This window comes from Ambystoma mexicanum, chromosome 5p, assembly GCF_040938575.1.
Source record: "Ambystoma mexicanum isolate Mex_15411 chromosome 5p, UKY_AmexF1_1, whole genome shotgun sequence".
NCBI classification, from domain to species: domain Eukaryota; kingdom Metazoa; phylum Chordata; class Amphibia; order Caudata; family Ambystomatidae; genus Ambystoma; species Ambystoma mexicanum.
The window spans coordinates 934,049,776-934,072,001 of record NC_090930.1 but is presented as its reverse complement, the minus strand read 5'-3'; the positions used below and the strand labels follow the sequence as shown (position 1 = coordinate 934,072,001).

Here is a 22,226-nt window from a genome sequence, read left to right as displayed (position 1 = left end):
GCAACACCTGGAGTACAGGGCTGAATCAGGAACGGAAAAAAAACGTTTTGTATGTGCAGGTATGTTGCAAGTACCCATGTGATCTGTGTGGCATGTTAATGAGTGTGGTCAGTGTGCATATTGTGGTGTATGGGTGAAAAAGGGATTGAGATAACACTGAGCATGTTGTACGGGGTGTGTTTTTGAATGAGGTAGTGTGTATGCTGTGCATGGGGTGCAGGTGTGAATGGATAATTTATATGTGTGCGTGATGTGGAATCTATTGGATGTGTTATCATACAAAGCCAATATGTAAACTGTGTGGCTTTTCCTCCAATTTTTCACGCACAGTGTGCTACCGAAAGCACCAATTGAACCCATTATTTTGATAATAAGCATGAGGGGAAAACCCCCCAAACCACCTTAGGTTGGTTGGGGCTACTGCACTAGGCCCGGTTTCTCACGCTCATTCATGGGAAATGTTTACAACCCCCCCCATTTACACAATTTGCTATCCACCACCGAAAAGAAATGTGATTTACCAAAGTAGCGTGGCGGGCTAGAGATCTAAAAGAAAGAATGCCCAAGCACAGTGTGTATTCATCAATTACATCGTCAGCTTTCTCAGAAAAGGTTTGGGGTCTGGAGGTTCCAATGCCACAGTGCCATTGTGTATGGCCCAGCAATGACAATGCCAGGCATATTGCTCTGGTTATTAAACGTGCTGTGAACCAATTGTTGTAGGTTGATATCGTCTTAGCCATCTACACTTTTCTTAGCGTGGTTTCGATCAGGGCTGTCTTCGCAGGATACATGTGAGGGTGTCAACCAAGGAGATGCACAGTGTGGGCGGAGGGCCATATAGTAAACGAAAGTAAAAGGTCTGATGGGATGAAGGCTTCATTGGATATAGTTTAGTTTCACACTTGTTCATTAAGGCACAAGGGAGGTGTTCAGAATTGAGGGAGTTCTGATTGGTGACAGCTAATGCTACTTTTTTGGCAATTGCTGCAATCACAAGAAGTATTTTTCAGCAATGGGGGACTTGCAAAATGGTTAGTGGGCAGCTGATGTTTTATTCTGAACATAAAGGTCTGCAAAATTGGGCCTTTAGGGTTATATGTGTAGCCCCAGTTATAAAAATGCTGAGGACTGGCGGGATTCAGGTGATGCTGCGCGAGTCTCTGATTATTAATGTGGCCATTAATGGGGTTCACTTTTATTTCCGCTGAAGTGCCTTTGTGTCATGTTGTAGATTACGCTATCAGAGCAGAAATGACTGCTGGGAATTTCATCGGCAATATCACCATCTGGGTAAATCAAGATTTAGGGACATGTGTTACATTACACAGTATAGAGAACACTGGTCGGAGATAATTGTACTGCTCTCAGTGGAACAATCCGAATTTCTTTGTCATATTGATCAGAGGCCGTACTGTTGTCCTCCTTGTAATAGCCCTCATTTCTATGACACATAGATGAACGTAATCCCCTTCCAAGAGTGCCACTGGCTACATTCTAACTTACTGTTGCACCTGGTTTCTTGTCACTATCACGCATGACTTTGTTTGCAATTTGCTCCCCTCTAATGCAATCCTTCTCTTCTGCCCCCTCTCCTTTCACTGCTTCCTCCACAAGAATTAAATTGGTTAATATTACTTGATGGGTGCTTGCGTCATGCCCACGCAAACAAAGCAGTTGCGTCAGAATGTAAATGATGTGAGACAAAATGAGAGTGAGACAGAGATAAGGCATAGGGTGCAGAGGGTGGGGGTGAATGGGAAGGGGCAATAAGGGTATTTAGATAAGGTGCAAAACAGGTGCATCTCAAGGACCTGGCTGAAGCCCCGATAGTGCTGTTCTGTGTGTAGTGTGTAAAGGCAAGGAGCGTCAGAGGGTTCAGAGGGTGGGCCTTGGACTGCAGACCTTTGACCATTGAAGGCTCTCTTGGGAAATTCTGGTGTTGGAAGGATGTTAGATATTCAAGACCTTCAATGGCTATCTCTCTGGTAGGGCTTATTCTAGTTCTGAAGGTAGGCTGGACCTTGGTCATTAGATCCTTGTGAGTAATGCAAAGAGGTTTTAATGAAGTCTTGAAGGAGACGGGGAGGGGGTGTAGTTGGGCCTTAGTGATTAAAAGTGTTACCACAAACCCTACAGACAAGTCTATTGATCAACAAATAGTAACCACAAAAGGAACCAATAAGCTGCTAAACTATATTTCTCTTAATGTTTCTTACTGGCCAGGACTCACTGCAAATGGCCAATGAGAAGACAAGTCAAACTGAGCTGTGCATCCTCCTCTTACTTTCACACACAATCCAGCAGCACCGCACACGCCTGCACCAGCACACCATTGCAAGGTCTCCTGGAGTAGCAGAATGAATGCAATCCCTCAGTACCTGATACAGGGCCACACAGAACAGGAAGAGCATCATGTATATAATTTTGTACATGACAATTTTGCCTTCAAAGCTGACGAAGAAGAACATGCCCCCGCAGACGTAGATCCAGTACTTGATGAACATGGCCATCACCAGGTTCCCCAAGACCTTCATGATGTCCTTGTCGTCGCCTTCTTCGTCTTCTAACTCCGGTAGCTCCTCTGCTGTGAAAAGACAGGGGACACTCCATTACGCCACCATTGCAGTGCATTCATTATGCTGGGCTGGTCGAGTCAGGACAGATTCAGGGCAATGATATGATATGATATGATGGGTTATTTATAACACACTTAATCACCAGAGGTTTCCAAGCTCAGTGTCGTCTTGCTTCCAAGGCAAGCCGACAAGGCAAGCACGTTGCCGCTGAGCTATCCTCCCGAGACCAATACACTCTGAAGCAGGCAGATTAAATATGAGTGTTTAGACGAGAGAACACAAGAATGCTCATGAGGCAGTAGTGCTACAGCCTGTCCATAAAGGTGACATGTATGTCAGATTGATCTCGGCTGGGCAAAGGCAGGCTTTACGCATTTGATAAGGGTGTAAAAGGCATGCTATTAGGAAAAATGAACAATGGAATGGAAAAGACAAAATGAAAAGACTTTGATTGGAAATAAGGGAGACATGTTATTTCTGTAAATGAGTCAAAGATAAATATTGTTTTTCACATTCACATGGTAGAGTAGTCCCTTCCAGGCTGTCAGGGGCTAATAGGAGCCTTTGGCATTGTGTGATTGATGTGAAATTTAATATTTATGTTTTTTTTTTTTTAAGTGGGTCTGCGTGGTTATAAATCCAAAATGTGTCCTTGTTGTGACCTCCCCCTTCCTGCGAATCCGTGTCCAGAAAATAAGAGCTTAACTTTGTAGTGTGAGCCAGTGATTTAGTTTGCATGCATGGAGACTAGTTGTGCTCTTTACTGCAGACTCAGAGCTGTATTGCAGAATGTTTGTTCCTGGGACTGCTATGATATGATATTTTATTTATATCACGCACATAAACAAGTGTTTCAAGGTGCGACTAGGCAAGGGAGGGGTAAACAACGATCTTACTAGGCACAGTGACATTAAAGACGTGCAAGTGCAGGGGAGAGGGAAAGGGGAAAGTGCAAGGGGCAGGGGAGGAGTGGAAAGTGGAAAGCGCTGAACATGTGATCAAAACAACAACCGGTAGTGCGGCCAGCAGGTGGCAAGTGCAAGAATTAAGCGCAGGCAACAGGGGTCTAATAAGTGCAGTTAAGGGGACTGTAGGGTTGCATTTACAGACCCAAGTGCAAGGGTTTGGCTGTCCTGTACTGGATGAGTTGCAGAGGGCGGAGAGTAGAGGAAGGAAGATTTTGAAAGAGGCTGTTGCAATAGTCCAGCCTAGGGAGAACCAGAGCTCTGGAGACAGTGAGCTTCTGGGGGAAGGAGAGGACATGAAGAATACCTCTGAGGAGGTTCCATTGGTAGTTTGACTTCTTGGAGATGTGTGGAAAAAAGGAAAGCGTGGAGCCGAAGATGTCCCCCGAGGTTCTTAGCCTCACAGGTCGGAGCAGGGGAAGGGCCAAGGGAGGCCGGCCAGAGAGTGAAAGGAAAGGAAGGTGCAGGAGTGCCGATGAGGAGGATCTCTGTTTTACTGGCATTAACTGTAGATGTATATCTCTAGTGCCCCATCACTGCATTGCATTATACGCCTTCTCTTCACTAGCAAGGTACCAGAGTATTTGAGCACCTATTGGAGGGATGAATGGGTGGAGGAATATTACCCTTGCCAACATATGTAGACCGCACTCAGTTCTGTCCATCCCTTCCAGAAATATCAAAGAAATTATCAGGTCAAGCAATACCCCAGTCTTCGCGGGAGCTGTTGATTGAAGAGTTTAGGTTTTTATATAGGAAGGGCATTGCCACGTAAACTGGCAGAATGGATCTCAGTCACCAGCACAACACCCCTATGGACTGAATGGTTCTTAGATAATCCAGTTTAAAGTGCGAAAAAGCACAAAATGTCTCCATTTTAAATGTGCCGCATATTTTGGGAAATGGCAGTAAAAGATGCAATGTATGCTATTTCAAATTACCCATCTACCACTTCTTTTAATTTGACTGAACAACAACTACACACCGATTTCTGATAACCAGTGCCCACAGTACCAGTGGCCCCGAGCCACACGCATCATGTATCTGACCAAATTCCATTTGTGAGAGATTGTTTTCAATACAGGGCACATAAGGACCATTGAAATGAAATGTTACAGTTTTAGTAGCTAATCATGACTATTTTAATTAAGCACACATTCTGCAAAATGTACAGATTTCTTTTCTCTTGCTGCAAAATGTGTAAATCAATGCCACAACATCCTGGGGGACCTGCTTGTTGCTACTGCAGGATTTCGTTTATTTGGTCAATGGTACAACTGCATGTTTTACTTTAAGCCAGTTATTGCTGAAGTAGCCATGCCTACACTTATTAAATAAAATGAATTAGTCGATAACAATTAAGATTCTCCAGCGTCAAGTCACCAGGCATTAAGGACAATATTATCCCTCCAGGTTCTGCGTTTGGCTCATGGACCCATGGTATGACTTAGAATGATACTCGGATAACATTATAAGATTTCCCCGTAGCAATGAGGGGGGGAATATACCCTGGACTGTTTCAGATATTGTGCCTCAGTGTAATGTAGCGAGCTTTCGGCTGTAGTGTACATTATGCATTCTGTATTACTTTTATGCTGGCACACACTTTCATTTGATACGTTTAAAATATGTCCCTCAGCTGGGCATCATGGACTGCAAAAGTTCCCCAACCAAGCAGACCACAGACTGACATCCGAGCCTTGTTGAGGGTTTCCTGCATCCATTTCAGCAACACATTGATGGTTGCCCCGATATTCTGCACTCTCTTCCCAATTTAATTAGCCTGTTCTACCCTCTGGACTACCGCGGCACAGCTGCATACAAGGAGTTGTTGTTCGAACTGTGCAAAGTGTATTTTTGCAGTGCAAAGTCAGTGCACAGTCAATGCAATGCAGTCCTTTTGCAGTACAACATGACTGCACTGACTTTGCGCTGCAAACATACACTTTGCACAGTTCCATGAATCAGGTTTGTGCCAGCAGTGCAAAGGCACTTTGAACCGTGGAAAACATTCCATGAATCGGGCCCTTGGTCTTTCTTCCATTGCCCATTTTAAGAAGGTTGTGCCAAGTGATTTTTCACATTGCTTCAGCCCCGTGATTGGGCTAGTACTTATTATGCTGACAGTGTAGTGCAGCCACTTATCTGCATAACCGTACAACTAGTGTAAATATTCAGTACTATCCCAACTTATTTTGCAAACGATGCTGCAATGGGCATGAATATCTACGTAACACAGCACATGATACGATGGTGCTTTCAGTGATAATAATGTTTAGCAGCTTTTGCTATTCTGTAGTTCCAAAAGGAATGTAAACTGGGTCCCAACACGTGCGTTTTGGCTCTGGTACTACTTTACTCTGTGCTAAATGTCTGGGAGGCGCTGTTTATCACTAGAGCTCGTATTAAATGAAAGTTTTGCTGGAGCAGTGCAATTTTTTGCGGCGGTGCAAAAAAGTTGCACCTGCAGAAATATGTATTGTTAAATTAATGTTTCCACTGGCACAAAAACTGTGGTGGCACGCTTCTGTATAGTTCCTGCGATATGGCCAGCGGGTTCATATTCTGCATGTGAGGAGCAGAAGCACTGACATTATTGCTGCGTAGTTCACGTCTTTTTTTAAAGGTAGAAAATAAGCACATATTTGCATTTGTGATATACATGGATGTAGCTTTTATCATCCGATGATGTACCGCATGCATCTCACTGATTACGTTTCACTTAATGACGCAAGGAGTGGGAAATGAAAACACAATACAAAACAGCCCACAAACGCACGACAAACTGTTCTTCGAGTGCTAAAATGCCACTGCTTAAAATTCTTCGCACCCAGACGGTACCTAATCACACAGAAAAGCATTGCTCTAGAAACAATGAGCCCTAAGGCTGTGTGATGTTGTGTCTATGGCACTGTATTCATGTTGCATGTGTGAACTGTATTCATGCTGCAGTCATTTTAGAGCAAGGGCAAATGCGTTTACAATGTATTTCCATTGTCGCTAATGCCCTGATTACTTACCGGTAATCTCCATTACTCCTAGACATGCTCTTCCTCATCACAGTACTTACTAATGAGGCAGCAGCCTCTATGACAGCAACCCCTGTTATATTTCTTCTAGTCCTTATCATGCCCCTCCCCTATACCAGGGATTATAACATGCCTTACAGTCTAGCATGCACCAGTTTCTTTCAACGCACCTCAGGCTGCCGAGACCCATTCCCGTCCCCAAAAGGGAGGGAAAGGTGGGTCGCAAGTAATGTCACGAGGAAGAGCAGGACTAGGAGTAATGGAGATTACTGATAAGTAATGAAAGCATTACCTCCACGTCCCTCTTCCTCATCTCCTCATCCAGTACTTACTTATGAGGCATACCAAATCCCCGGCAAGGAATGGGACGAGAAAGCAGACGGCAAACAGAGGTAATGCAGAACGCATATGCCACCACCACTTTATTGCACAAGCACACAATAAGAACGGAGCAGGACTTTTTGGTGCTGGCAGTTCGGCGCGGGCCGATTAGGCGTGGACATTTTGCTGCAGGAGTAGGTTTGGCACGGCCTGTTCGATGCAGCCGGTTCGGCGCCAAATTGTCCCACACCATGGTTTGGGGTGTTCATTTGCTCAAAAAAGAAGCATTTGTCCCCTCTGGGCATCTGCTTTTGCAACTTCACTATTGCGGTTGGCTGATCAATGCCCTCTTCTTTTCTGGTCCGTCCGGGTCCTACAAGAATGAACTCCATTTGTGTTATGCAGCCAGTGTCTTTCGCTCTCTACACACTGCTTGTGCAAGTATTTAGATTCATTTTGCTTCCATGTAAATACAAAGACTGGAAAGACTGATGCTCCGTGTCACCCTGCACCCAGTTGTGCTTAGGCTGTGGACATTGCAAAACAACACCGACCTGACTGTGCAGACATTACAGCAATCATAATGTATGCCTTAGTTGCCACGCCGAAACATGCTGGTGCCAAAACATCTGCGCGCCGGACTGGTCGCGCCCAACTGGCTGTGTCAAATTGACCTGCGCCAAATTGGATGTGCTGAAATGGGGTGTACCGCAATAATGACCCCCCACAGAATCATGAAGTGGCAGCACTCAGAACCCCTCTGCCAAAAGAGGAAGCCCCTTCCGAGTGCAAGTTCAAGCGGTAGTGCCTTGTGATCATGTTGGGATCGCCCACGTGGCAGAGGCGGATCTAACGGTCGCCAGGCAGACCAATGGCGACCGGGCCCCTGTGCCAGGCCCCGCCCCTTTCACGCAGCACAGGGCCCTTTGCAGCACAGGGCCCTTTCTGTTGGACGTCTTGGACGTCACTCCAGAGTCCAGTCTCCTTTCTTTCTCCCTTCCAATCCTGGGCCAGTGTAGGTAGTGGTACCTGAGAGACGACCGTGACGTAGACACGTCTCGTGACGTCCCTACACTGGCCCAGGATTGGAAGGGAGAAAGAAAGGAGACCGTTAGATCCGCCTCTGCCAGGTGACTCAGTGTTATGTGCCAGTGTGGTGGTGCTACGAGGAAGGAGTCGCCAATCGCCATTGCCCGGGCCTAGCTGCAGAAGAGAAGGTGCTGCTACTCGAGTCGAGGGAGGCTGTCGTCCAGCAGTGTTTGCGGTCTGCTGCTGCTGCTTACTAAAACAGGTAAGCTTGGCTATTGTGGGCTTGGGGGCTTTGAGGGTGTTTTTTTATTTCCAGTGTTTTTTTGTTTCCAGTGTTTCTAAGCATTTGTCTGTAGGCCTTTGCGTGGAAATGGATGTATTTATTTAAAGGGGGTGTGTAATCCGCGCTATCCCACTGTAAGCCGCTTCATGGCACTGGAGGGAGGGGTGAGGAGTGGAAGGGGAGACAGGTTGAGAGGGAGGACAGAGATGGCAGATTTGCTATTTTTTATGTCGTCTGTGCTTCCAAAACTAAGGGGTGTGCAACTGTGTGTTTTCGTTTAGTTTTAAATTCATTGTAGAGTTTAGGCTGATGTGTCCTGAACTGCCTGCCTCCTTGACTGTTTATCTTTGCTGGGCCTCGACATAGCTACTGCTGTGGGGATCAAATGGGGCACGTAGGTGGTTGGCCTCTTTATTGACGGAAGTGTGCAGCTGCAGCCACCGCACACATTCCGTACTTGGACTCTTTGTGTGGTGGAATTTCGGAATTAGCGGATTTCGGTGGGTGATGCTTAGCTATGGGGCTTGCCCAGATGTTAAAAGCAGTGCAGTCAGTGCCCATCTAGTGATTGTTCTTTCTTCTCTGGGGGCGCTGGGAGAAGTCTAGCCTCTCTGCTCACTCAGTGCTCGGCCATAGGGCCTCCCACCCATTCGCTGCTTGGCCTCTCAGTGCCTCTCCTCTGGTGTGGTGAACTCTGGAAGGCCTCGGCAGTCAGTTTTGTGATTCGTTGTCTAATTTGTAATGCGTGCCCTGGGCTGGATGTAGTGACGGCTGCCCGTTTGATATGCTGCGTGGCCAGGCCTTGGCTGGGGAAGAGTACTCTATAGAGTTGTCTTATGGTTATTGCGGCCCTGATTCAGAGGCAGATCCAATGGTCGCCAGGCAGAGGGACCATCCCTGGCACAGTGAGTCAGAGGCTCTGGGCCCAGCTCAGAGGGGGAGTTCATGGACCGCAGTAGTGCGATTCCACCATGGGCCCACTTCGTTGCCTCTGTGTCTCTCTATCTGTGTTTGTTTCTCTGTCTTTCTTTCTCGTCCTATCCGCCTTCTTCTCCCTTCCCCTCCATCTCGTTCATCTGTTTCTCTACAATCCTCTCACCTGCATTCTTATCTCATCCCATCGCCCTTCCCCTTTACCCACGACTTCCTCTTCCATCCTATGTTCTGTCTGTCTTTCTTTCTCTTAACTAACTTTATATAATCTTTCTCACTCCCTCTCCTAGACTCTCTGTTTTTCCTTATTCTTTTCTCCTTCATTCTCATCCCTCCATCCCACTTCTCACTTGCCCCTCCTGTTCCTCTTTCTCATCGTCCTTCTCTAGCACCCATCATTACCTCTCTCACCTTTCATCGTATTCCCCTCGTCCCCCCTCTCATCCGCCTCAAAAGCACTCTTTGTCCCCCTTTGTTTTTCTTTTTCTTTCCACCTAGCTTGCTCTCTTTCACTCCTCACTCCACAGCCCCCTCCCCTTTCTTCCCCCGTGGATCTTGCACCAATCTGGTTTGAAATGATTGGCACAAGACAAGCAATGCCATACCTGATATAACTAGAACACATCTCCCCTTTCTTCCCCCATGGATCTTGCACCAATATGCTGAGTCTATCTGGTTTTAAATGATTGGCACAAGACAAGCAATGCCACGCCTGATATAACTAGAAAACATCTCACGTATATATATCTGTTGCAAAGAGCTAGAAGCTCAGAGGCTACAACCAAAAGGCTAGCTAGCCTCGAGTCCAGACAGTCCCGACATTAGCATAGCCCAGATCTTTTCCAAATCTAGCAACACCCCTGTATGAAAGGGTGGACTTGTGGGGATAGAAGGGCCTCTGTGAAACGTGACTATTTAGGGATCAAACACGTGACTCGCCACCTTAACTTGCTGTTGAGATAAAATGGGTGTACAAGGGCATCATGCGCATGGTGCAGAAGTTGCTACCCTGGGTTGCTGCTTGTCAACCCTTCACCCCCCCAATGGAGCATAATCGGGACACTGATAAACTAAAGAGAAATCGGTTTTTCTCTTTTTTCAAATGTTACTGTCTGTGGTCAAAGTTGAAAGTCATTTATTTGAGCTTCAGGAAGGGTCCGAGAGAGATTCAAAGTTCTGAAAGGTAAAGCTCGACTGGAGCGTAACTGACCCCTAGGTAACTGTAATAAAGACAACTTCATAAAAAATAGCTTTTGTCCCTAAAGTTTGCCATTGTGCACTTGTTACCACAATTAACTCTGCCCACCCAAAGCTCCGCCTCCATGACCCGCCCACCTAGGGCCCTGTGTCAGGTGCTACCCACGGGGCCCTTTGCCTTAAATCTGCCACTGCCACGTGGCCGCTCTACAAATGTCCTGCAAGGCCACCCCTCAAGCATCTGCCCAGGAAGTCACCATACCCATTGTAGACCGGCCCTGTACCCCAGAGGGAAGGGGCTGCCTGGACCCATCGTAAGACAACTTAATCAACTCCCTGATCCACTGACTGATCGTGGGAACCACATTCTTCTTCCCTGGTTGCAGACCCCAAACGTTACGAACAGACTTTCAGATTGCCGTGTGGACTCTGTCCTTTCCAAATACACCAGGACAGCCCTACGGACATCCAGGGTGTGACAATGAGGATCCTCAGGGAACATAGATCAGGAATAAGAGAAGGCAGAACCACCTCCCGTGCCAAATGAAACTTAGAGGACACCTTAGGCCGACAAGCTGGATCACAACGCAAATACAAGGTATCAGATCAAGCCCTGCACAAAATCTCCCCAATATCCCCCAATCTCCTAGCTGACATGATAGTCACCAGGAACACAAACTTCAGAGTCACAAACTTTAGGTCCACCCCGGCAACGGCTCAAAGGGAACACCCTGAAAGCGTCTCAAAACCAATGGCATGTCCCACTTGGGCAGACCAGACACCAAACAAGGTTGGGAATAAGAGAACCACTTCAACAACCGGTTCACCAGGTGCTCATACTCAGTCACCCCCTCCCAAGGTTCCCGCATGACCATGATCACCACCCACTGGGACCGCAGGGTAGAGACGGCAAGGCCCAAATCAAACCCCTCAGCTAAAAACGGCAAGATAGCTGCAGTAGGACACTGTAGAGCTGATAAACCGTACCGCTCGCACCAAGCCGAATATGTACCCCAGTGTTGATCATACACCTTTATCGTGGTCGGCTTTCAAGCACATTGCACACTCTGCACCAAAGAAGCGGACAGATCTAGATGCTGCAGGCCTTCCCTTTCAGTCTCCAGGCCCCAGTGAGGCACCCCGACTGTGGACTCTCCTGAACACTGAAGTGGGAGAATGGAACAAAAGGCTCCCACCAATCCCCTCACACCCCTGGCCTAGAGGATCGCGGCCCAGACACCCGCCACGAGAGGAGTTTGCCCATCTACCAGACGACCAAATACCCTGGTACAGGAACATACGGATGTGCCCACCAGCCTGCCCACCAGCCTGCCCTGCCCATGCCGACACCTGCAGCATGGATGAACTCGACTGAACCATTCAACAGTAAATGAACACATCGTTAGAGATGCCATGACGACCTAGCCAACGGTCAGCACACCCGTGCAAACATGCACACTGGACACTCCCACACCAATCCACACGAAGAACATATTCAGTGCTATGACGTAGGTGACGGACACACCCACTGACGCGCATCTTTATTATTTTTCACATAGGTTTTTCAAAATGCAGAAACGCAAGACGCACAATGAACTCATCTAAAATGCTTGCTCACGCTTCTCCTAAACCCATGCATTGCAATGAGAAATATAACGAAGACATGATACTGGGGATAAAGCAATATGATACCATAACCTAAAGCGCCGTGCATCAAACGTCTCCACCTATGCACCAGGCCCAAGTAGGCCGCAAGCAAGAGCTTCCCTGAACATTGAACGAGCAAGAGTACAGTTGCTGACCCTGCAGAATGAGCCCGGCGAGAGCAGACAGTCAAGGGCACAATGTTGCAAACTCGCATGCCGCAAGCCGACGCCAAGGTCACACCTGCAAATTAAGCCAGGCACACAGTGGAAAATGCAATATTAAATGTGCAGAATTCTGCCTCAACCACGGTCTCTCCTCACGTGACCAAGCTGAACCTGACAGGGTGCCAGGCCCAGGAGGAGGGAGGCGCCTGAATCCCATGTTTCAAGACACAGGCAGATACAATTAAGCGACTCAATGGACATCTGCGGCGGTGGGAGTAGTCTGCCTTCCAGCATATGAATAAATCCTCACATTGTCTGCACATACCCATAGTGATACATTGTTGCAAATGGCAGGTGCACCGCGAGCTGGGAACAGCGATGGTCCCAGACTGGGGGGCTCGCGAGTGAACCAATCAGAACATGGGGCTCTTATCACTGACGCCATTAACATTAGCCAATCCTCAGGGGTCTTCATGTAACAATTTTCATGTATCAAATTGAAGGGACAACCCAAGTATACCATCTGACTGACCCTCGACCACTAACAACGTCCTCTATACGTATGCTATACTAACCCTACCACTCGAGGAACCAATCCAGAGTGGCGATAGGTTTTTTGCTAACTTTTCCCAGGTGACGCAAGTAGCGCGTCAGACTAAGGTAAAAAGGGCCTGCGAGCCCCACGATTGGAGAGAGTGTCAGGACGGACTCGTACGATCCTTGACCCATCCCTGCCGTTTTGTTTAATAAACAGCAGAATCACCTTGCTTCTTGCGTGTGCCTCATACTCATTTTTCTGGGATATACGGGAGGAGTTGGGGCCTCCCGGCCCGGAGGTCCGCGGACGGCCCAGCCGACCCCAGGAGAATTTCCCCCCGACAACCCAGAACCACAGGGCACAGGGAGGTCGGCAACAGAAAAACCAGACCAGGCCAGTTCAAACACCAGCGGTAAACACGCTCTCCTTGGCTAAAAAGGAGCCAGGAGACTCACCACCACCCCAGAGTCCCTAATTTTCACCACCACCTTCGGAATAAACGGTAGAGGAGGCAATGCATCCAACAGACCCAAAGCAAAATAAGGCCACCTTAGCATTGAGGGGAGAGGTAAAGAGGTCCAAAACCGGAGTCCCAAATTCTCAGCAGAACAACCGGAACACCTCCTGCTTCAGTTCTCAATTGGCAGATGCAAAACCCTGCTCAAGCGCTCCACCACCACATTGTCCACCCCTCTGATGTGTACCACCTTCAAAAACAACAGGTGCTGTTTGGCCCATGCCCTGCAGGAATCAGCCAACGGCTGTAGCCTAAGAGACCTGGGATCCCCCTGTTGGTTGATGTAAGCCATGGCCGACGTGCCGCCTGTCCTGAAAACTACAGCCTTGCCCGAGAGAATCGGGCCACACACCTGCAGGGCCCTTGCTGCCGCAGCCAGTTCCCTCCAAGTTCCCTCCAATTGGAGGAGTGGGATGCTTCCAGATACCACCAATTCTCCAGATGTGAGAACTCCCCAACGGTGTCACTCAACCCCAATTGACCGGCATCTGTATTAATCGTGATCAGACAAGGATGATGTAGCGGAAACCACCGAAGGAGACTCAATGGCTGCATCCACCAATGGAGCTGCTCCTTCAAGGATTCCGGGACCGGAAGGAGGTCCTTGAATTTCTGTGAGTCCACTATCCAGTGCCTATGCAGGTGAGACAGGAGAGGCCACATATGCAGCCTGACCCATGGAGCCAAGAGCACACAGGAAGCCATGTGCCCCTGGATCCACAAAAGAAACCTAGCTGACACCTGCTGAAGACCCACCAAGATCTGAACCAGTCCCTGAATCTTGACCGCCCTGTTCACCGGCAGCAGCATCAAGCTCCTGGCAGTCCAGAACCGAGCCCCAATGAACTGGAGATCCTGAGATGGCTGTAAATGCGATTTAGTTCTGTTCAAGATGAACCCCACAGACTCCAGAGTCCTGCAGAGGATCGACACTTGACACACCAATGCTTCTCGGGAAGAAGCCTGCACCAGCCAGTCATCATGATAGTGGAAGGTCTTCATCCCCTGAGCATGAAGGGCCACCACCTCCAGTTCCAGGATCTTCCTGAAGAACCGGAGGGTGGTCTTCAGCCCAAAGGGAAGAGCCCAGAACTGTTAGTATCGCCCACCCACAGCAAACTATAGGAATCTCTGATTGGTCTGCCAAATGGCAGCCTGGTAGTAAGCGTTCTGCAGATCTAAGGAGGCAATGAAGTCCCCTCTCCTATATCAGGATAATAATTATCTGCAGTTTCTACATCTTGAATTTCCAGACGGCATCAAACAGGTTCAGCAACTTCAGGTCCAGGATGAGCCGGAATTTCTCTGAAGGCTTTGACACCAGGAAAAGATGGAATAAAATCTGAACCCTTGCAGCCCTGCTGGAACCCTCCAGATCATGTCCTTGGCCACCAGGTCCTGGATGTTGCTGTGCATGGCCTGACATCTGATTCAGTTCTGGGCCAGGGGCGAGAAGACCACCCCGGTTGTGGGAGGCATGGTAACAAATTCCATCTGGTACCACGTCTGCACCACACGGGCCAACCAAGCATCTGACGGCAGGGCCAACCAAGCCCCCAAGAAGAACCGGAGCCTGGCCCCCACCAGTCTGATGTCAGGACTTCTGTGGATGCACAGGGTAATGGACTGTCCCGAACCTCCTAGAGGACTGCAGCTTTCCTCTACCCCACTGTCACTGGAAACGCTGGCTGGGCTGCTGACTTCTGCCGAACCCTTCACCTGCCTGGTAGACCAAGATTTGACCTCTGGCTTACGATTCAGCTTTAAAGAACGCTTATAGGCCTTGAAGACCCTGTGGATCTTGTCATCCCCAAACAACATCTTCCCCGTGAAAGACATCCTGGTGGCCGTAGATATTTGATGGGACTCTGAATGCATGTCATGAAAATGCATGTGCCGCATGCATGGCGGCTGCCTTCACCCCGTCATAAGCCAAGTCGAAGAGAAATTCGATTTGTCCTGAAACACAGGAGCATAGTCAGTGCCGTCTTCCAGGGTGTGCTCCAAGGACTGCACAGTCTTCAAAGCCGTTTTCGCCATGTATGATGCATAAGTAGCGGCTAGCAAGCCCAGGTGGGAGACAGAATAGACCTTTTTCCAACAGAAATCCACCTTGGAATACACACCATCACAAACAACCTCTTCTGTGGAGGCAGAGGATTTGCCCACCAGACTGAGAATGATGGTGTCCACCGCCATGGCCTGAGGCAATGACTTCTCTTCACCATGGAGTCGATAAAGCTTGGAAAGGAACCTATGGACACAAGCCTTCTCTGGATCCCACCACTCCTGCGAGACCTTGTCTTTTACTTCAGTCAGGAGTGGAAGACCTGCGTTCAAGGTGTGCCTGCATTGGGGAGGAAAAGTCTTCCCCTGCTTTTCGCCCACCGCCATTGGCTCCTGTGCCGCGAAACCCATGTAGGCAGCCATCTGAACCAGAACCACAGATTCCCTGTCCAGGCAGTTCCCCATGTGATTAAACTCTGGCTCGGAGTCAAAAAGTTCCCCACTTCAAAATGTCCACAACTGGAGGGAATAGCTTCCCTGTCAAAGCGGGCCAACTATGGAATTCCCTCCCACCAACCCTAAGGACTGACCAATATTACTCACTCTTTGGATCGAATACCATCAAATGGCTTAAAGGAAATGATCAGTAATCCTAGCATTACCAGATATTGACTTAGTAACCAAATTGGACCTGGCCCAACCACTGTGAACCTACACTTGTAAATGCATATGTGCCACGTGCTTTATTTGTACTTACCTGTAATGTATCTTTGTAACCATGTAACTTTCTAACCTGTAAGCCTAAAGTATTCTTGTTTTCACGCCCTGCTACCTTCTGGTCTGGCGCGCGCTATAAAGAAAGAAACAAACAAACAAACAAAAGTATTGGAGGATGATGAGGACAAAGAAGAAGAAGAAAAGACCGTCTGTGCTCTACTCTTTCCCTTTCACTTCCTGGTGCAAAGCCTTGTAAAACAGTCCCACCAGCCTGCTATCAGTGACATCCAATGAGGGACGCCATCTCTTACGCTGATACCCCTCCTCGTGGGAAGAAGAGCTGGAAGAGGAGGTCACTGCAACATGCCCCCATTACCGGCATGTTTCCCCATAGTGACAAGCTCAAGAGCATGCAGTCACAGCCAGCAGCTTGCAGTCCCCAGCGAGAGTGCCAGATATATAGGCAAAGCAAAGCAGGCAGAACAGCGCCCGTCCCTACCGCGACACTGTGGCCATCAGGCAGGCCGCTGTAGCCAGGCAAAAGCCGCAAGCCTGACTGAAACCAACATCAAGCCCACCGTGCATGCCCCCTCTTCCTTCCGATTCTGCTACCTGGTCCAGTTGTCCGGGCAAAAAACATCTGCCAACCCCCCTCGCACAGTCGGAGAGTTGCTGGAGATGCGTCTGCAGGACCACCCAGCGGGGATCAGGACATACCAGGAACTGCTCTACTGGCACTCCTCGCCAAGCCGGACCGCCAGTAGCCCCCCAACCCCATCAGCGACCAACAGCCCAGCGGAGGCCGGGTCATGCCCCCCCCAGAGCCCCACCATGGGAGGATCCCACGGTGGGAAGCCCAGCTGCCCACCAATGTACCTGCCAGAAGGCAGGAACTGAAAAACTGGGGTGCGCTGGGGTGAGGGGCATGTTATACTCCCTGGTATAGGGAGAGGCATGGGGAGGAATATAAGAAATAGAAAAGGGGTTCCTGTCATGGAGGCTGCTGCCTCATAAGTAAGTACTGGACGAGGAAGAGGGACATGAGGGTAATGGTAGTGTGTCTGCTCAAATTATGTGTGCGCCTGCGCAAGAGTAGAATGCAGTCCCCCACCCACCACCATCTCCGTATTGTATTCAGAAAAATGAAATGAGTGAGCTCTAGAGATTACGAATGTGTGACGTTAAGCAATAGAGATGTGTGAAGGTAAGCAATCAGACCTTTATCAATTCAAAATAATACGAGTGCAAACATGATTGTTAATACAGCGTTTTACATGTAGTGTTTCAAAGCGGTTTACATATAATATTCCAATTTCCAATGGAGAGCGCGAGTACGAGCTTCCATAGCTCTCAACTCACACGCATTTGGCGGGTGTCACCCGCCTTGTAAAGGGTTGACTCACCCGCCAAGCCTCCTGCACGCCCATTCTATCCAATGGGCGTCTCACCCGCCAAAAACAAAATCGGGTGATTTCACCCGCCTTTGCGTCACAAATGGTTGAGAGCTATGAGCTTCTAGTATACATATTACCTCGACATGTGAGTACTCAACATAGACCACATTTTAGCGCTTATAACTGATTTTTAGAGAGGTGTGGGTTGTACCTTTTTCCTCGTTTCCTACTTTGACCTCGGATAATGTTGCTTCTTTCACCTTCTGCGCTTTCTGCTCGGTGAGGTGTTGGCGGAGCAAAAGCCAGAAAGTGATATTGAAAACAATCTGAAATAGAAAGACGCCATCTCATTATCACCAACTGCGCATGCGCCCGGCCTTCAAGCGCGCACACGACGCATGCAGCATCATCCAACGCCGTCCATGAATTATTAACAAGGGGGCGGAAAAGGGGACTGCAGTCGACCAGGTCAAGCACCAGTGGTTTACTACGTTTTGATTTAAACCTTTTATGTCAAACGGAACCGTCAATTTAATGGTAAGAGATAACAATCGTATTGTTTTTAGAAGTAAACAAAAAGGCACTTACCGTCCATTTCGTTGTAAATGAGAAATCAAAGAGTGAAGCTGCCAACGATCTGACAAGAGATGTTCTGAAGTTGGCAGGCGTATGCCAGCTAGAGAACTCCACCACATCAACATGAGGATTGCTGCATCATTATAAAGGATGCCATGCGTGGATCTCGGTTGGCTTAGGCCCAGGACAAACCTGAATGGGGGTACAATATACTATGGGGCCCACAGAGATGCGGTGGGAAGATAAAATAGAAGATGCGCCTTCAATGTGATGTTCTGGGTGGAGTGAAGAATGAGGAGTTAAAGCTCAAGGACCGTGGTGGGCATGGGGGAAGCGAACAGAAACAGTCATTCAGTGCCCTCACCTAAGTTATGGTCCTGCGTAGAACCAGAGGGTGCATAAAAAAGGCAGATGGCCCTTAAACTGTATAACAGATTTGCCAAAAGGGCTGCATAGAGTTGAGGCTGAGGGTGCATAAAAAAACATATGGCCCTTACACCCCTCAAATAGTTTGAATCGCAAGGTTTGTATCACCATCATATCAATGTGTCAATGACAGGCAGACAGCCTTGAGCAACATTCCAATACTGTTATGTTAATGAACGCTCTGTGGTGGTTTAATTCGACCCCAACACCATTTTCCAACATATTTCTCCATTCACAACTTGAGCAGGTGAGGCTTTGTTTGTTTCCTTATACTTCATTATTCGGTATTAGAACCCGTTTTACACTATTGAAATGGACTAAGTTAGGCTCTTTTTCCTTTTTTAGAGTTGGATTCCATACTACAAGGAAGAATTTGAATCCGGGGTTCCCCAATATGTGTTTGAGTTTTACCATCTCAAGAGTATGAGGTAAATTGTCAAGCTTAAGTTTCCTTCAGTTTGATTATTATAATGGAAAACTAACAAGATATACATTTTTTGCAATTATTCTTTGTCATCTGAAGATATTTTTAAAGATTTATTCCCCCGAGGAAGAGATGTGCATCTCGAAACACGTTGATTCACCTTGTTAAAAGAGATATGGATTTAATGAACACAGAAGAGCCTAAAGAGTGTTATTTAATTATTATATTTTGTTTCAGATTAGTTGGTCCTGTAATCACAACACACTGAGTAGATATATTATCTAAACAGATATTTGAAAACGTTAGGCTTTACGGCCCTTTATTGTGTGCAGCGGACGGGAGTTCCCTTACATTGGGAACTTAACCTTCCTGCTCCTTATGTAAGTGGTCCGTGTGCCAGGACTACAATTTCTCCCCTGCACCTGAAGTTTCATGAATTCCCTTTTTGATTTCTGTTTTTGACTGATCGTTTATATATTGTTGACTAAGGTGTGCATGGGGTGTCCAATCTTAAGCAAAATTCTATTTTTTTACAACTGATAGTGTGCTTTTCATAATTGTATTCAGGAAGCACTGAATACAATTATGAAAACTGTGCCCAACCACGAAGAACAATAAAAATGACGATAATAAGAAGATGCAACAATCTCATATGAAGAGGAGAAAGCAAGCACAGATTGCAAGGTAGCAAGTGTTGTGGAAGAGTAGGCATGTAAATGAAGTGAGTTGCAGAGTTTGTGAGCCAACATGGAGTACGAGCGATAGCATGATTGAACCCATGGGGGGCAAGAAACCCATAGACAGAGTGTAGGGGACAAGGTACAGAGTTTCAGGGGAAGAAAGATAGGGAGAAGCTACTGAATACATTTATAAAACATTGCACTAATAGAATTGAAGTATGTGGTAAAAGGGAGACAGTGAAAGGAGTCAAGGGAGGAGATGAAGAGCTGAGAAGCAGACACATGGCATTCTTCAAATAGATTTCAGAAGTCAAGAATACCAGAAAGGAACCGAGAACAGGGGATGAACAGCGCCATCAATACACAAGGAGATCAGTGTAAAAGTAAGACTCTTAGCGGTTTGGAAAGTAGGAAATGGGTATGTTATTGTGAATGTTGTGATGCGGAAAGGAACATGTGTGTTCAAAAAAAGAAATATGTTCGGAAAATATGAGAGAGGGGACAAAGGTCACACTATGGTTGCAGGCACAGAGAAAAAGAGAATTAATGGGAAAAGAACAGAGGACTGGAAACAAAAGCCATAAGGCAAAGGTGCAGAAACAAGAGGACTTCCTATTTGGATGTTTTTACATGAGGTGCGTGAGGCAGCCAATATTTGAAAGCAGTGAGAACATTAGATTCAAAATAGTGCAGCTGATCAGTGAAGGAAGGAAAGAAGCATTTGAGAGTGGTCAGCATAAAAATGGAAACTCAACCGAAATGATAAAACAATAGAAGAGGGTATAATGGTGTAGAGGGAAAGTAGAAGAGGGGTAAAAACAGAACCTTGAAAAACAGAACCTTGAGGAACACTGAAGCACTGTAGAAAGTGAGAGGAAATTATCTAAGTCTGGGAGAAAATATAAGAGTAGTTCAGAAATATAGAGAGGGATGATAAAAGAGTAGAGTAAACAACATTGTCCAAAGTAGCAAACATGTTAAAAAGCTTCAATGAAATTGCTATGGCTGGCTAAAGTAAGAACATTTGTGCTGTCAAGGAGAGTAGTTACAGTAAAGCAAACAAGTCAGACACCAGATTGAAAAGGGACTGAGTGAGAGCGAGAGTAAAGATATTGAGAGAGTTAAATGTTAAGACGCTTCCTCAGCAGCTTTATCGAGAAAGGGAACCGGTGAGCTAGAATGATACTCTGCGGAAAGAGACCTGCCACACAGTAGGATTTTTAAGAACAGGAAGAATGGAAGCATGCTAAAAAAAGAATATGTCCCTATCTTGTTGGATAAAGAGGAGTAAATAAAAGGAAGTAGTCATGGAAATACTGGTATGGGGAGCAAGGATGGGAGAGGCCTACATGGGCAGACATTGCATCAGCAGTTGTAGCAGTAAACAGAGTGCAGACCCAGTGACCAGAGAAATAGTTAAAAAGGAGGAGCCAATGAGCAAAGTCGGTTAAGATCAAGATGGTGTTTGAGGATGGAAAGAAAGAATAGAGTTTCTCAATTTTAGAAGTGGAGCCATGAGCAAAGTCTGAAGCAGAGAGTTTTGAGTTAAAAAGCAGGATAAAGACATTGAGGAGAAAAAAGAGTGAGGATAGTTAACAAACGTCAGTGTATAGACAGTGCAGTGGTAATATTTGGATAGTTTAGATGTTTAGTACTACATAAGTCAAGATTGCAGAGGAATTAACAAGGAAAGAAATGAGGGATCAATTTTAGGGTGTGCCATTTCGAGCATTTCCCATTAATACGTTTAAGTGCCCAAGAAATGTCTCTGGAAGAGGGCTTTTTAAAGAAAAATAATGGGTTAAAATGATGCATTTTACAGCACACTTTCAGTGACAAATTGTGTGAACAGCCACAGTTTACAATCTATTTTAAAGGATAACACATGAAATATCTGATGAATGAAAGGTCACAGACAGTGTACCTGAGCATTTTCATGATGAATTTGCCCAAAATATATGTCAGTATAAAAATAAATCATGCTGGCTCCACCAATCTTGTAAACCAGTGCACCAATATGTGCCAGTATCCCCAAATAGGAACAATCATGTTGGCTTTGATCCTAATGTCAGGGTAAAACAACATGCCACTCTTAGAAAATGTCCATATTGGTTGCCCTAATTTAGTCCCACCACCACTACGTAATCAACCAATCAAGTTGACTTTGATCATAATGCCAGTGAAGCATGATATGCCATTGTCAGAAAATGAACAATCTGGATGCACCAACATCGGTCATTGTTCCACGTAAGCACATTCATAATCTTGCCTTTGCTCATAATTCCAGTAATACACATACTATTTTAAGAAAACATCCATTCTGGCTGCACCAATGAAGACCAGTAGTCTGTGTAAGAAAATTCATCAAGTTAACTTTGCCCATTATGCCAATAAACTATGCCATTCCACTGTACAGAAACATCCTTACTGGCTGCACCAATGTAGTACCCCCCCCCCCACCATGTAAGCACGGTCATCAAGTTGGCTTTGTCCATAAAGCCAGTAAAACATGCCATGCCACTGTAAATATATGCCCACCATGCTGGATACACCAATGTCCCCACCCAAGCCCCACTGCCCAGAAATACACACACACACACACACACACACACACACAACACACACGCACACACACCCATGCACAGCAGCTCAGCTAACCCCACACACTCTTGAACCAGGAACCGGGGGGGCTTCCTGTTTTCTGACATGATTGGCAGAGCCAGAACACCGGAAAGCACCTGCTCTGGACACCTGAATGTGAGGGATGGTGGAGGTGCCCCCCATGCACCCATTTGTCCAA

General features: G+C 46.9%; 1 protein-coding gene across 8 annotated transcripts in view; it reads right to left on the bottom strand.

Moving 5' to 3' along the window:
* Positions 1-22,226, bottom strand: part of PIEZO2 (piezo type mechanosensitive ion channel component 2) — a 1,512,892-nt gene that overhangs the window by 396,252 nt on the left and 1,094,414 nt on the right. For 7 of the 8 annotated variants that reach the window (XM_069613375.1, XM_069613368.1, XM_069613370.1 and 4 more), the window contains 2 exons: positions 17,532-17,646; positions 2,382-2,587 (listed from right to left, as the gene is read on the bottom strand). In XM_069613375.1, coding sequence (XP_069469476.1) covers positions 2,382-2,587; positions 17,532-17,646 — 321 coding nt within the window. The remainder of the gene's footprint in view (positions 1-2,381; positions 2,588-17,531; positions 17,647-22,226) is intronic. The other variant, XM_069613369.1, reaches the window with a different exon arrangement.